We start from the raw sequence: 15748 nt of genomic DNA, 5'->3' as shown, positions 1-15748 counted from the left end.
TAGGCCACCAGGGAACTCCCAGAGGCAATTGTACTCATTTTTCAGATGAGGAAACTAAGGCTTAGGCAGGCTAGGAGAAATCTTGTCATCCTCCACCTCCTCTGCTCTTGCTCTTCTTCCCTATTAGGGCCCATTTCCTGTTCCGACCTGCTCAGTGACCTCTCCCTTTCCTTTCACCAGCATCTCCCCCTTCTGCCCACTCAGCTCTGCCCTTTGTTGTCTCCTTTGTCCAAATCTTAATCTCTCCTGGCAGCTATTATGACACACCCCAGGTCATCATTTGCACTTGAAATGTTTTCTCTAAACATAAATGGGGTCATGTCTCCCTCTCCCCCCCTTTTAAGCGTGTTTTCATTGTTTCTGGGTGAAGTACTACATTCAAGGCTCTTACTGTGTTCATATCCTTTATAGATGCCAGTTTGTTTCCTGCCCCCAAATGTGGTGTTCCTACTTGGCTCTCTGCCTTTGCTTGGACATTTTCTCTGCCCAAAATGTCCTTTCCCCTTTCCTCTGCATTATGAACGTCTCATCGTTCTTGAGGAACCCACACAGGTTCCTGTGTCTGTAATGCCTTCTACAGCTGGGCTCTTCATTCCTTCTTGTGGGCTATGGCATGTCTTATATTTTATTTAATCATTCAGTACCACGCTTTTTTCCTTCTTTCCTGGCTGCCCCATGGCACAGGGAGTTCCTGGGCCAGGGGTCATATCCAAACCTCAGTTGCGACCTACACTGCAGCTTTGGCAACGGTGGATCCTATAATCCACTGTGCTGGGCTGGGAATCGAACTTATGTCCTGGCACTGTAGAGACGCCACTGATCCTGTTGTGCCATAGCAGGAACTCCAGTACCACACCTTTTTCAAAACTGACTTGCAGCAATGTATAAAAAGACACGTAGCAGGAAAAAATGGATGAACACACAAGAGCAAACGGGCAATTAGGGTACAAAGATAAAGCCAAGAATCAAGAATCGGTCCCATTGTGCCCTGCCCTGTTTTATCTTGCATAGGGCTGCAGGCAGGACCCTGCCCATGGCTTTGACTCTGAACTTCCTAGCCAAAGCAAAAAAACGAAGCTTGAATTGTCAGTCCCAATGACAGTCAAATGAATAAAGCAAATTGCTCTGGAGAAGAGGAGTTCTTCCTCTTACAGGGAATTGAGAGAAATGTTTGTGGGTGAGTAGGAAGGTGGTGGGGTGGGTTGGTGGGGAGAGTGGTACCCTCTGGCCCTGTGGCACATACTTGGCAAGGTGAACGAGGAGGAGACCTGGCTGCAGCTGTGTTCACCAAGGTTTTATAAATGTCAGGATTGTGACCCTAGAACACAGTTTTTTATTGGTCTAGCTTAATCCAGGGATAAAATGTTCAGTAACCAAAGGAGTAATACTTACCACATTTTGTTGTAGTTATTGTTTCACATCTGTTTACCCAAAAAGTGATCTTCTCATGGGCAGGGGCCATGCTTTGCTTTGGTTTGATCAGTGGTAGAAAACCTCGTAGGTAAGGAATGAGGAGAACCACCAGGCCTGTGATTTGCTCCGGGATTGTCACAGTGCTCTGCTTTGAATTCTCTGTGCTCAGGAAGTCAGGTTCACATGAGATCCAAGATCTACATGTATGTATGGGGTCAAAAGTTATCTTTACTCGTTCCAGGGGCTGACCTGCTTCTGAGGCAGTTTTCAGCAGGAAATGCACCGGCCTCTGAGAAAATGGCAGTAAGCAAAGGAACAGACAGCATCTAGGCTGGTCCACTCCTGGCACTTACAGAAGCAATAAAGCCTTTGAAAAAATTAGTAAAGTCAGCAGCACTCAAAGTTTTTAATTTTATTGCATTGGGGGCTAAGATCTTACATTACCATACAGTGATTGTTGAGTCAGATTCAGAAAGAAGGATGCATTTTCAAGAGAAAAGCAAAGGTACCACATTTATCAAATGACTTCAGGTCTCCCCAGTTAACCCTTCTCTCTAATTTAGGTCAAAATGTGCTTATGATGACATATAATACCTTCTCTCTCTCTCTTTTTCTTTTTTTTTTTTTTTAATAACGGTTGCTTTTCTTTCTTTCCTTGTATGCATAGGAGCTTGATAAAGAACTCCCAGTGCTTAGGCCATATTTTATCCGTGACCCTGAAGACGCTGGTGTGAGGGAGGCTGCCTTAAGAGTCACGTGGCTGGGACACGCGACGGTGATGGTGGAAATGGACGAGCTCATCTTCCTCACGGATCCCGTCTTTAGCGCTCGGGCCTCCCCGTCACAGCACATGGGTCCCAAGAGGTTTCGCCGTCCCCCTTGCTCCATTGGAGAACTGCCCCGGATAGATGCGGTTCTTATCAGCCACAACCACTACGACCACCTGGACTACAATTCTGTCATCGCTCTCAATGAGCGGTTCGGCAACGAGCTGAGGTGGTTTGTGCCCTTGGGGCTCCTGGACTGGATGCAGAAGTGTGGCTGTGAGAATGTCATTGAGCTGGACTGGTGGGAGGAGAATTGTGTCCCCGGGCACGATAAGGTCACCTTCGTGTTTACACCCTCCCAGCACTGGTGTAAGAGGACCCTGATGGATGACAACAAGGTTCTCTGGGGCAGCTGGTCTGTCTTGGGACCTTGGAACCGATTTTTTTTCGCAGGGGACACTGGTTACTGCTCTGCATTTGAAGAGATAGGAAAAAGATTTGGACCTTTTGACCTTGCAGCTATTCCCATTGGAGCATATGAACCAAGGTACGTGGATGACCAAAGAAAACATTCCTGCTACATGAGTTAACTGGGCTTAAAGTAGTTAGGATATATAATTGGTGATTTTAATGGTGGACTTTGTTATACACTGGGTGGGGATTGGTAGGTTAATTAAAAATTTTTTTAAATTGTAAAGTACTTTAGTCAGTCATATCAGTTAAGTAATTACTCAAAATCAAGAATTACATTACTGAGAAAATAGGACCTCGGTTTAAAGAATTACTATACCTAGCCTGAAGTTCACATACTATTCTGACTAACGTTAAACCCATCAGCCAGTCATCAAACCTAACTCTTGCTCTCCTTTTCACATGGAGGATGGTTTTCTTGTAGGACCACCATTCTTTTCTTTTTTCTTTCATTTTTTTTTGGCTGTGGCATGCAATGGCTTGACGTGGGCTATCAGTTCCCAGACCAGGGATGGAACCCAGGCCGCAGCGGGAAAGTGCCGAATCCTAACCACTAGGCCACCAGGGAGCTCCCTGGACCACTTTTCACTCCATGACTAGAATGCACCCATCCTGTCCTTCGTTAGTGGAGAAAAAGCAAGGACTGGGCCTAGAGCATCAGTCAGTACTGAAGTTAGTCTGGTAAAGACATTGCTGAATCACTCACCCACCACTTGCCCTCAAATCTCTCCATACTCATCACCTGTTTTCAGAGCAGATGAAGGTCACACTAGCATTTGAGATCCTGGAGACCCATCCACTCAGTGTTTTACTCAGTACTGTTTAAGGAAAAAAAGAAGTGATTTCAAAGAACTTAGATTTCAGTCAACTGTGTTTTGTCTTTTTTTCCTACTCTTCTTTTTGACCACACCTGTGGCATATGGAAGTTCCTGGCCAGGAGGGATCGCATCTGAGCTGCAGCTGCAACCTATGCCACAGCTGCGACAATGCCACATCCTTAACCCACTGCACTGAGCTGGGGACCGAACCCATGCCGTCTCAGAGACAGTACTGTATCATCAACCTGCTGTGCCAACAGGAAGTCCCAACTTTGGTTGATACGTACTGGTTTAAAAAAAAACAAAAACTGAAAGTAACAAAGTAAGGGCTAATTTTTAAAAATGTTTTATTTTCTACAGTGCATGCACAGACACATACAGCATGGTATGTAGGATGGCATTTTATTTAGGCAGTCCTACAAGCAGAACACAGATGTACTGAGCACATCTGATTGTTGGTTTCTATCTGATTTTGTTATTATACTTATTTAATTAACTTTTTAAGTTAACCATTTGGTTAACAACCAAAACCATCGTATTATTACCTTTATTAATGCTTCTTTCTCCCTTTTTTCTTGTTTCTTCATGTAAGGGGCTAGATACTTTTTACCTTATTAAAAATTATTATAAACTACTTAATAGTGGTTGAATTTCACTTTACCACATAATTCTAATTCTGAATTCTAATGAAACCTCTCAAAACATCATTCAGCCTGTTTACAAAGCAATTTTATATGGTGTTGATCTTTATTCAATATATGTTCTTAGTATAGCAGAATATTATAATTATGAAAATAAATTTTCATAGGTAGCACTATAAAGACTTGTCATATAGATATGTGATGATAAATGTGTACAGCCTGACTGCACAAATGCACTTGCTCCTTCCTGCTTGCACTGCAGCTGTCTTGTTACTAATACTAAGCTGGGAGGAGGATGGGGAGGACAGTATTTGCTCTGAAGAATTAGACTGTGGTGGCCTCTACTCTCACCGAAGTCGAAGTACCCTATAAATGTAAGAGTTACACCCCAAACAGCTTTCAGTAATACACTTAGAATGTTTTCACCCATACTTTTGGGGTCTCCTGTCATCAGGTATTCTATCCAAGTCAGTTAGGATTTTCAGTTTTTATTTTAATTTTTTTTTATACCAGGGTAAAAGACTGAAATTTATTTCAGACATGAGGGTAGAAAGGAATGTTAGTCCCTTTGATTTGAAGTAGTTTAAAGAAACAAGAGAGAGAAACACCAAAAACTGTTTTCATCTTGCCCTGAATTCTGAGTGTCAGGAGACAGGCAGAACAAGTGCTCCTCTAATGTGCTGTTGAGGAGAACACAGTGGCTTTGTCTCTGGGCTCCCACTGGGCCCAGCAACTCCTAACAGTACATAATAACCCTTGCGTTGTTGCAGATGGGTGTTCTTTTCCAGGATGTGTTCTGTAAAGTGCAGGAGCACCTGTGCTGAATACAGATCCCTCGGTCTTAACTGTCGCATTAGCAGGCAGTAGCAGACCCAGGATGTGAATAATGCGAAGACAGTGTTGTTTTTCCTCTTCTGCACTGATGGCTGGGAAAGCAAAGGATTTGCTTGCAGATAGTATACTTTTGTCTTTTGTATTAGAAAGAATACTTTCTCCTTAAATGGTTGGTTTTGTCAACTCCCCATTCTTTGGGGAGAGTTCTATGAAGTAGGTGCTGTACTTGATGTTTCCAGAAGCACCCTTATGAAGTGGGTGTAGCTTCTATTTCACAGATGAGGAAATGGAAGCTGGAGAATTTGAGGTGGCCCCAAAACGTCCCCAGGCATCGGCAGAGCTGGGATTCACGCCCAGTCCTCTGCCTCCTGAGCCCTGTTCTTCCAGGCCTAAGGCAGCCTTTCAGCGTTTCTAGTTTCTATGCTCTATTTAGTCCCCAATGTGCCCTTTCTTCTTGCCAAACCAAACACCTCACTCTTCAGTTGTATGATGTTAAAATAAAATCCCTGAACAGTAACTGGATTTTTTTTGCTCCTGATCTTACAAATATGTCCTAATTTTTGTTTGCTTTTCACTTTAAGCATGTTAACAAAAAATTGTTCCGGTAAGCTATAGACTTTTTTTTTTTTTTTTTTTTTTGCAAAAGGAGTTTTGATTTCCAGTTCTTTACCCATTATTCCCTTACTTTGATTCATGCCAGGATTGCAAAATAGCAACTTTTAAAAGTAATAGTATCTTCAGAATAAATCATCAATAAAATCAGAACACACATTATACAAAAGCTTACTCTTCAGAGGAGGAGTTTTGCTTGAGGCTTATCTACTGTGTAGCAGTTTGCACAAGAAGGATTTTTGCTTAATTTTTTCCAGCAGAAAAAGATTAAAGGGAGATGGTTTTTGCCTACTGTGATTTATTCCTGTGCAGAATCTTAAAGGCTGAAGCAGTAATTAGAATTTAGTGTATATTTCAAAGGCTGGAGCTAATAAATGACTGTTTTATCAGGTGGTTCATGAAATACCAGCATGTAGACCCAGAAGAAGCTGTAAGGATTCACATTGATGTTCAAACAAAGAGATCAGTGGCGATTCACTGGGGAACTTTTGCCTTAGCAAATGAGGTAAGTGATCGTGATCAAAATAACTGGTTTTGTGTTTGGCCTATGATAGGTTTCAGGCATCACCATACCCTGCAGTGTGTTCAGAAACCAAACTAGAGTCAGAGGTGCATGGCCAGCTTAGTGAATTAGGGTGCTAAATCATATTAATTAGTTAAAGAGTATTTATGTACAGTGGGGAAAAAAAAACCTCATTGCATGCTGTTCTTTTCGCTATTTCTGTAGTTGATGAAATGTGTATTTATATAACCAAAAATGGGTGTAGTCTTGGGAGGCAGAAGAATGAAGCATCCTGTCATCCCATTCAAGGTGAGGCTTTCGTGTTACAAAGTGAGACAGATAAAGTGGTCTCAGAGTCAGGGACTGTGACTGACTGGAGGGATCACGGAGCGCTTCATGGAAGAGGTGACATTTGAACTTGGCTGTGAGAAGGCAAGGAGGAGGACATTCCAGGAGGAGGAAGGTGTGGGACTGGAGGCAGCAGGCATGGGGAAAAGTGAAGAATCAGTTCTGCCGGAGTGTGGATGATACGGAGGACAATGGGGGAAATAAGGCTGGACAACTTGGAACTTTCCAGAAATACCCAGGGAACACTAATTCAGGGTCTGCTGTGTGCCAAGCATTAGGATAAGTCGTTTAATTCCTAGACTAGTACAGAAGAGCTGATGTTTCCTTAAGTAGCTGAATCCTAGAACTCTGCTGCTAGCCAGGGTGCTGGGATCAAACAGAAGCTTAGCAGAGAGCTTCCTCTCCTTTCCTGGATCCAGCGCCTGCCTGCCCTAAGCAAAATTTGGAAACTGATGATTGAACTTGGCTTTCCACTTTGCTCTGTGTGGTATCTGCCCCATTGCAGGGCCTCTTTGTGTTTTCGTGCTTCTTAAGCACTCCCTCTCTGTCCTATTTCTGGCCCGCCTACTCCCTAGTTACATCTTATTCCAAAATTAATACACTGCCTTCTTCCTGTTGACTCCCTCAATCAAAATTCCCATTCCAGGCAATGATATCCTGCTGTATAGCACTAGGAACTATGTCTAATCACTTATGATGGATCTATACATGTGTGTGTAACCAGGTCACCACGTTGTATAGTAGAAAATTGACAGAACACGGTAGACCAGCTATAATGGAAAAAACAAAAATCATTATAAAAAAAATTCCCATTCTGCAATGGGCTTGGGAAGGATGTCCTGTTGGGGGACAGAATGGAGTTTGTAAATGAATGACCATGACCATGGGCATGGGAAGGATGAAGAATATGAGTATGTGTGTGTTTGTTTCTGTTTCTGTTTGGAGAAGGGGAAATTTTGGTACTGGTTTCCACTGGAGTACTACCATACTGAGCGGCAGTGCCTTATTCTCTGTGTGTGTATTCCATCTATGATTGTAGACACATTGAGATATATGGATGTTTATGTTCCCTGTAATATGTTCCAGCAGCTTTGATAAAGTAATAGTATTTTATTAAACCTGTGCAAAGAGAACAATCAAGGATAACTCCAAGATCTTTAACTTCAATACTGGGAAGATGGTTATGCTCTTTACTGAGAGGAAGATGAGGGAAAGGAAACCTCAGTCTTCAAGTTGTGTTGCTCAGCTTTCAAGAATTACTTCCCTTATAAATCTAACTTCCATCTATCTATCTATCTATCTATCTATCTATCTATCTATCTATCTTTTCTCTCTCTCTCTCTCTCTCTCTCTCTCCCCCTCCCTCCCTCCCTCCCTCTCTCTTTTTGCCTTTTTTAGGGCTGCTTCCGCGGCATATGGAGAACCATGAGGTTGTAGGTTCGATCCCTGCCCTTGCTCCGTGGGTTAAGGGTCTGGCGTTGCCGTGAGCTGTGGTGTAGGTCGCAGACGCTGCTCGGATCTGGCATTGCTGTGGCTCTGGTGTAGGCCGGCGGCTACAGCTCTGATTTGACCCCTAGGCTGGGAACCTCCATATGCCGTGGCAGCAGCCCAAGAAATGGAAAAAAGACAAAAAAAAAATTAAAATAAAAGGGAACATATGAAATTATGAGATGTCTGGGGCTGGTTGCCTGGCCCTTAATGGGTCCAGACTGCTGGGAACTTCTGCTCTCACCACTTACACTTATTTATCTTTGATCTATTATCCTGCTTTATACATATTGTTTGGTCCCATGGGTGTTGGGCATTTTTATCTTCCCTGAAGGACTGAAGTGCTTGCACTAAGAAATAGCAGTAACTCAGAAGGCCTTTTTGCCTTCTTTTAGAATTATCTTTAGATGGTTGAAGCAGCCAAGAATTGACCTTAGAAGTAACTCAGAAAGATACTGCAACTTCAAAATCCACACTAACTTATAGCTTATAACTAAAGCTACAGTTTAGGAAAGAGACTATTGGTATATGGTGATTGTGTGATTGTGTAAGTGTATTTCTGGCCAAGACTTATAGAGCATAGGGGAAAAAGAATTTAACAAAGCAATTGTTTTCAGTGGGAAAGAGTGTCATTGTTTTTTTGCCTTTTTGCCATTTCTTGGGCTGCTGCCCCGGCATATGGAGGTTCCCAGGCTAGGGGTCCAGTCGGAGCTACAGCTGTCAGCCTATGCCAGAGCCACAGCAACGCAGGATCTGAGCTGCATCTGCGACCTACACCACAGCTCATGGCAGTGCCAGATCCTTAACCCACTGAGCCAGGCCAGGGATCGAACCTGCAACCTCATGGTTCCTAGTCGGATTCGTTTCCATTGCGCCACGATGGGAGCGCCTGTATTGAAGCTTTTAAAAGACAATTTGGCATGAGAAGCTTCTTGACTTAGGCTGTTAAAGTTAGATTTGTGGGGGGGATATATTAGCAATCTCCTATATGCATAAAAAAGATGAAAAGTAGATTCCTGTTATCAACTAATAGCCATAATAAGTGACTATCTCTAGAAATACTAGGTGAGCAATGCATAGTTTGTTAACCTCAGTTACTCAGCAGTCAGTGAGAGGGCAATCCCTTAGGCTCTAATCATAGCTGTTAGCCAAGAAGTGAGCAAGCAGGAAAAAGACAAGACTTGCGTAACTGTTGGCAGATCTGTATATCTGAAGCCACAGAAAACTTTCCTGGTTTTCTTAGATCCCTGGCTGGTCTTTCTCAGTCTCTGCTGCTAGTTCCTGTCTCCCCTCCTTTGGAGCAGTGAGTGCCCTAGGGCTTGGCCCAGGGGGCCCCTTCTGTTCTCCAGTTGCTTACTCCCATGGGGATCTCATCTGTCTTAGGGCTTTGAACCCCATCTGTCTACTGTACCTCTCTAGGCAGGTGTCCCCCTAAATCCATGTTTATATATCTGGGTGCTTACTTGGCATTTCCACTTGGATGTCCATTAGGTACCAGAAACTTAAGTCTCAAAACACACTTCCTGATCATCTCTCAAACTTTGTCTTACATCTCAGTAAGTGGCAGCACCCTCTATCCTGCTCCTCAGGTCAAAACTTTGACTCTCTCATTTTTTCCATCCAGTTTCTCCCCACCTGCAGTTAGCTCACCCATAAGATTGTATTTAGATTTTGACTACTTACCGCCCCACTGCCCCTTACAGTCTTTACTCAGTGCTGCACAGGGCAGTGACCTCTAACCCTTAAATCAGATTGTGACACTCACTTGCCAGAAGGACCCCCAGCTTTCCATCACCCTCGAGTCCAAGCCGCAAAAGCTGCCTGCAAAAGCCCGGTACCATCTGATCTTTGTTCAGATGTTGCCGTCTCGGAGAGGACCTCTTAGTTGTATTTAAAATTAAACTCCATCCCCTACACTTACCAACCACTTTCTCCCTAGAACATACCATCCCCTCAGATGCTATTTTCTTACTTGTTCATTTATTATCTGTCTCTGTGTTAGGTTGTAAGCTCCAGGAAGGCAAGGATTTTTGTCCGGGTCACTGACCTGGCTACTCTCAGTGCCCACAAGACATTGCTGCATGAAGCGTAGAAGCCGACTTAGCACGGGTGATCAGGATTGAGATGATTTGATTATTTTTATTCCTACTTTAACTTTCACATTTTATGACTTTTCATATTGAAATTGGGGGAAAAGCCCTTTTGTGAGAAAATAGCTCCTTTTCCCTTTATTGATGTAAAAATAGCTACTTATACAGAGTAAAGATTCGGCTCCTAAGAGAAATAACTGGGGAAAGGATTTATCTTTTATACCTTTTACTTTTCCTCAATAACTAGACCACAGAATTGGTATTTGGCTGGGGTTGGGGATGACAACCCTTCTTCAGCCAAAAATATTTCCTCTGGCATTTGCTTATGTACTCTTCCTTGTAATCTAAGTTTCTATATTCTCTCAAAGTATTGTCTCATTTTATCTTTAGCATCTGTTCCATTTAGACTGGGATTTCAAGTACAGAAATAGTCATCAAAGTTCATGCAATCTAATGTTATGTTCAGTCTAAGTTGGCACTACATTTAACATATACAGTGTAGGATAGATTTTCACTCAATAGAAATATATTTATCAGTCATCTATATTACGAAGTATGATTGACTTATTTGCTAATGCTTCAATGAAAAGAAAGGGCATTACTTTTTTCTTTTTCTTTTTAGGGCCTCACCTGCAGCATATGGAGGTTCCCAGGCTAGGGGACAGATCGGACCCGCATCTGTGACCTACACCTCAGGTCACGGCAACACCAGACTGAGGCAGGCTAGGGACTGAACCTGCATCCTTATGGATACTAGTCAGGTTTGTTACCTCTGAGCCACACAACGGGAACTCCAAAAGGGCATTATTTCTAAGTAGGCTATGTTGATTATTTTAGAACACTTATTTGAAATATCCCCCCAAATGTATGTATGCTTAATCTTTTTGCATTTTTGTTTCTCTCTGTCCTTTGCCAGCATTACTTAGAGCCTCCAGTGAAACTGAGTGAGGCTCTAGAGAGATATGGACTTAAGACTGAAGATTTTTTTGTCTTGAAGCATGGAGAGTCAAGATACCTTAATACTGATGATGAGAATTTTGAGTAAATATGAGCACAGGATGATATAAATCTGAAAAGACTAAGAAATTCATGAATATGACGATTTTTTACATTTGGAAACAGCTGCAAGTTTGTGTTTTATGTTATAACCTGCTTACTAATGTGATTGGCAGTCCACATAAACAAAGAAGAGTTCAGAGGTGGGTCATTTAAATACTGAATTGGCCAATGTGGATTTTAGTCACGACTCAGTGATATGAACATTGCAATGGGAGTTTTTTTATTAAAGCATTCTACTTTAGTGGTAGAATTTTGAGGTTATGAAAAACTGATTTAAAAAACTCATTTCTGTTATTTTGTTCTTAAGGGCCTTCTGCAAGGTAAGTCAAGGCTGTCTACCTACCTAGTTTCTCTCAGGGGCCTGCACATAGAAACATACTTGTTATTGTCACATTAGATTAAATGATGACATGGATTCCTACATGCTTATAGCAATTCTTGCTTTATCAAGACTAGCTTATATGCCAAATGTTAAGTGATGTATTTTTTTATACATAAGAACATGGGAGTTTGGGCTGAATTACCATTTGTAAAGACTTAATTTTTGTAAAGAGAGGCAAAGTGTATTCTAGGACACATCTATAGTCCCCAAACCAAAGCCCTCTGGGCAGGAGAAAAGGGAAGTGTGGTTATGAGAGCATGATTTATGATATTTTCTATCTTTAAAAGTCAGACCTGCTCAGCCCAAATACAGCTGCAAAGAAATAATTTACAAAGATAAATGCAGAGCCTAAATGTTAATAGACCATATACTTTGAATTCAATTCTGTTCTTATGCACATTCCATCTCTTCCCACCCCCTTTTCCTGGTTTCTTAGCTCCAACTCCAATATATCAGTAAGACTTATAAATATTTTATGCTTTACATGATCCCGAGGACTTATATTTTTATATTAAATGACCCTTAAGCATGGTTCTACTTTCATTAAGCCAGTGTTTAAAAAAAAAAGTGGTTAAAAAAAGATGATGCTGGGGGTTGCTGCCCTGAGTTTTAGTTCTAGAGGGGCTTTGGAGGCACGCCCTTACTCTGAGCCTCCTAGTGAAAGAGGAGGCTTCCCCATGAGTCTTTCAGTGAAATGAACTTACTCATACAAAATAATCAAAATAGGTTTTCCACATCAAATGCTACTCAGGCCGCACCCTATCATTTATTTTTACGTATATATGCATGTTAGCCACTTAATCTGATTTTTAATCCTGCTTCCACCATGGATTTTCTGTGTGCCCTAAAGCACGTCACCTAAGCTCACTGTGCCTCAGTTTCCTCATGTCCAACAAGAGGATGATTTTCACCTACCTCCAAAAAACGTCAAGAATCAATTACAGTCATTTCTTTTTTAAAAAGCACTTTGAGAATATAAGGGAGAAAACGATTTCTTAAGATATCACTGCCTAGTATTCATAGGTAGATTTGAAAGTGGAAAACAGGCTCACGGTTTTGATAATCAGACATTACAGGATGCTAAACATGGAGGACTAGCTTCATCTCCTGCATTTTGTAAATCTGGAGAGTAATAGCCAAAAGAAGTGTAAATGATCCTTATTAAAACTTAGTATTTTTATCTATAATGATGCAAATCTGTCAAGGGGAAATGTCTGTGTCATGTAGGTAAATGTATGTGATTAGCTCCCCAAATTTCTCCATAAAATAAACCTTCAAGAAAAAGAAACAAAGCCTTTATCCCTCCAAAGGAACATTTGGCTAGCAGACAGGAATCAAGACGTTAGGCTTATGGTGGATGAGCTTTGGCACGTGCCACCCTAATCCTAGCCAGTGTTCCGTGGTTGCCTTCCTTTCTGTCACATGCCAGATAGAAAATTCATCTCTTACGTCTGCTTTACGAAGCAAGCCAAGCACATCTTGCTGAATTATTTCTTCGTCATGAATAGCCTTAACATTAATTTTGTATTCATATGTACTGAGGGTCTTCATGAACTTTATACTCTAAATTCCACTGAATTGGGCCTGCCTCATTTTTCTTGGCTTCCTCCAAACTTTCCTTTTTATTACCATTCACATTCTTTGTACTTTGACATTTTGTTCATTAAGTTCATCTCTCCCTATAGAATCTCACCCTATTGCATGGTTTCCATTTTATTTTTCACGTCTTAACACATTGTGAAGAGTTTTCTGTGCAAAGCAAAACCAAAATTTTGAAAAATAAGACTAATCCACTTTCTTCCCTCCATTCATTCTAACATGTCATAATACTTTTTGGTCTGTCTCATCCTCTAAGTGAATTTCATTTTGCTCCTCAATTAGCCAGCATCCCTACCCCCATGTTAAGATTTTATTGAAATCCCTTTCTCTTCCCTCTGAGATCACTTTGATACTCACTGCCCAAGAGGGTAGGACCACCAATTAGGAGAAAGACCACCTAAAAAAGGTAAGCTGTGCCATAATGTACAGAGATATATATAGATCTCATTGTGTAATTCTGGATAGTTAAAGATGACTCCACGCTTTTCTCCAGCATTTTGACATAGAGACTCATGCTCTAATCTCTAGGAAATGTGATTATTTGTTCAAACTAATAATAGGGGAAAAGAAGGGAGGGGAATTTTAGAATCCAATGCTGCTAAAGCACATTGAAACCAAATCTTGGTTTTAATGGGTGTACACTTTGAATATATATTTTCACTAACCAAGGAGAAAGATTAGGCAAAGCTGTTATAAAGAAAGGTGCCTTTCAGAGAATACCTATGTTTGCATCACTGATAAAGTGTGATTCTTAGCTCTCATAATGTACATTAGCGCTACTGTAGCTAATTGAGAATTGTCATGTTTTTACCATATACGGAATACTTTTTGTACTATAAAAACATTTCTCCCAAGTTTCATTTCTGGGTCAGAATAACCCTGAGAAAGCACATTTTTCTGTTTCAGAATTTGTGACTTTGTATGGAAATCTATGTATTTGCAAATGAAATTTAAAGTACTCTTCCCTTAAAGGTTCTGCTTGTAAACTGATTTGCTTAATAACTCTGAGCATGGTGGTGGTTATGAACTTGAATATATTATAAAACCTGGCTGAATTCAGATATATCAACAGATTGTTAAAGTAGCTTATGAAATAAAAAATACTATTAAAAATAATTGCTGAGACTTTGCTATATTGTAATTTTAGTCATGTAAAATATGGATAAAATTAATAAAATTTCTTTCAATTAATGGGAGAAAAAATAAACTTGAGACTTTTTTTCTTTATTTAAAAAAGTATAAAAATTTCTGCTCAGAGTAAAAAATTCAAACAGTAGAAGTTGTTGATCATAGAAAAGTTACTTCCTCCCTCTCCAGCCCTATTCCCAGGAGGGTGGTATCACTCTCCATATACCAAGACACTTATATATGGACAGAACACTTGTGTCATTCATATATAAGCATAATTTTCTTCACTTAAAAAAAACACACATGGGGTCACATTACACAGTTTTTTTACATGTATTTTAAAAACAACCATATTTCATGGATGTCTTTCCACATCAGCACATTCAAACTTGCTTCATTCTTTTTAAAGACTAGATAACTGATTTAACCAATTGCCTCTGGATGGATTTTGACTGATCCCAGTATGTTATACAAATCACACTGAATGGGAGTGGGTGAGTACTAGGAAACACTTCTAACAGGTTACAGTTTGCATGGGCTAAAATAGGGTCTCATGATTAGAACAGACTTGAAAGCAGTGTGGCAGGTGGGCTTGCAAGTACAGATCTCATCGTTACTAAAAGAACAAAGCCATTCCTAGGATGGTGCTAATGCTGTCCCAGATGAGTAACTGCAGATCACTTCCAACAGTGGAAGCGTAGCTATACATAAAAGGGTCACTGTTGTGCCATGTAGAGGAAATAACTAGTTTAGCAAAAAGCAAAATACAAAGAAAGAAAATGGTTTGAGAATAAGCTCTTATACTCATTTGAAGTCAATAAAATGATCCAGAATAAACCAGAAGACCATGGCAGGTAGTAGCTGTGTTAATGATGAAACATGCTATTTACTGGTTTAATTTCAGCAATCGCAAGAATCTCTTTGTAAGGAAGGTGAAAGATGAGAAGTTTATGTGTATTACTTCTAGACTGCACTACTTCCTGGAAAAACACGACCGACCAATTAGAATTTTGGTATCATCGTTACCTTTTCCTTCACGTCCGCGTCATGGTGATAAACTAACGCTCTCATTTTCTGGGCACATTCGTCTCCATATAACAGGTAAAACAGAGAACCTTCAGGGAAAGCTGGCTGAAGAGCTAAACGACCTTCCTTTTTGAGGCAGTTATCTATATTCTGAAACAGTGTGAGAACTCGAACAAGAATTTCCTTTGCTACGTGGCCATCGAAAAGGGAAAGGAATGATGAATCCACCTGAAATAGGAAACAAGAAGAAGTTAAAATATACGAAAACATTTTCCATGTATATTTTCACGTTTTATTTTTTTGCTTTTTAGGCCTGCACCTGCAGCATATGGAAATTCCCAGGCCAGGGGTCGAATTGGAGCTGTAGCCGCTGGCCTACACCACAGCCACATGCAATCCGAGCTGTCTCTGTGACCTACACCACAGCTCACGGCAACGCCGGATCCTTAACCTGCTGAGGGAGGCCAAGGACTGAAGCAGCATCCTCATGGACACTAGTTGGGTTCATTACCGCTGAGCCACGATGGGAAGTTCGGTTTTCACATTTTAAAGCTCCCTGAATACACTGAA

General features: G+C 41.0%; 2 protein-coding genes across 7 annotated transcripts in view; one reads left to right on the top strand and one right to left on the bottom strand.

Moving 5' to 3' along the window:
• NAPEPLD (N-acyl phosphatidylethanolamine phospholipase D) overlaps window positions 1-14231 on the top strand; it is a 98540-nt gene extending 84309 nt beyond the window's left edge. For all 5 annotated transcript variants that reach the window (XM_084977440.1, XM_084977438.1, XM_084977439.1 and 2 more), the window contains 3 exons: window positions 2081-2727; window positions 5947-6061; window positions 10901-14231. In XM_084977440.1, coding sequence (XP_084833566.1) covers window positions 2081-2727; window positions 5947-6061; window positions 10901-11029 — 891 coding nt within the window. In that variant the 3' untranslated portion in view covers window positions 11030-14231. The remainder of the gene's footprint in view (window positions 1-2080; window positions 2728-5946; window positions 6062-10900) is intronic.
• Window positions 14228-15748, bottom strand: part of ARMC10 (armadillo repeat containing 10) — a 30953-nt gene continuing 29432 nt past the window's right edge. For both annotated transcript variants that reach the window (XM_084974237.1, NM_001244923.1), the window contains exon 6: window positions 14228-15406. In XM_084974237.1, coding sequence (XP_084830363.1) covers window positions 15155-15406 — 252 coding nt within the window. In that variant the 3' untranslated portion in view covers window positions 14228-15154. The remainder of the gene's footprint in view (window positions 15407-15748) is intronic.

This window comes from Sus scrofa, chromosome 9 (assembly GCF_054392235.1).
Source record: "Sus scrofa isolate SSC_HxYL_T2T_F1_AM1 chromosome 9, Sscrofa_HxYL_maternal_Yorkshire_Landrace_v2.0, whole genome shotgun sequence".
NCBI lineage: Eukaryota > Metazoa > Chordata > Mammalia > Artiodactyla > Suidae > Sus > Sus scrofa.
Note: the sequence above shows the minus strand (reverse complement) of the source record. Positions and strands in the feature narration are given on the sequence as shown.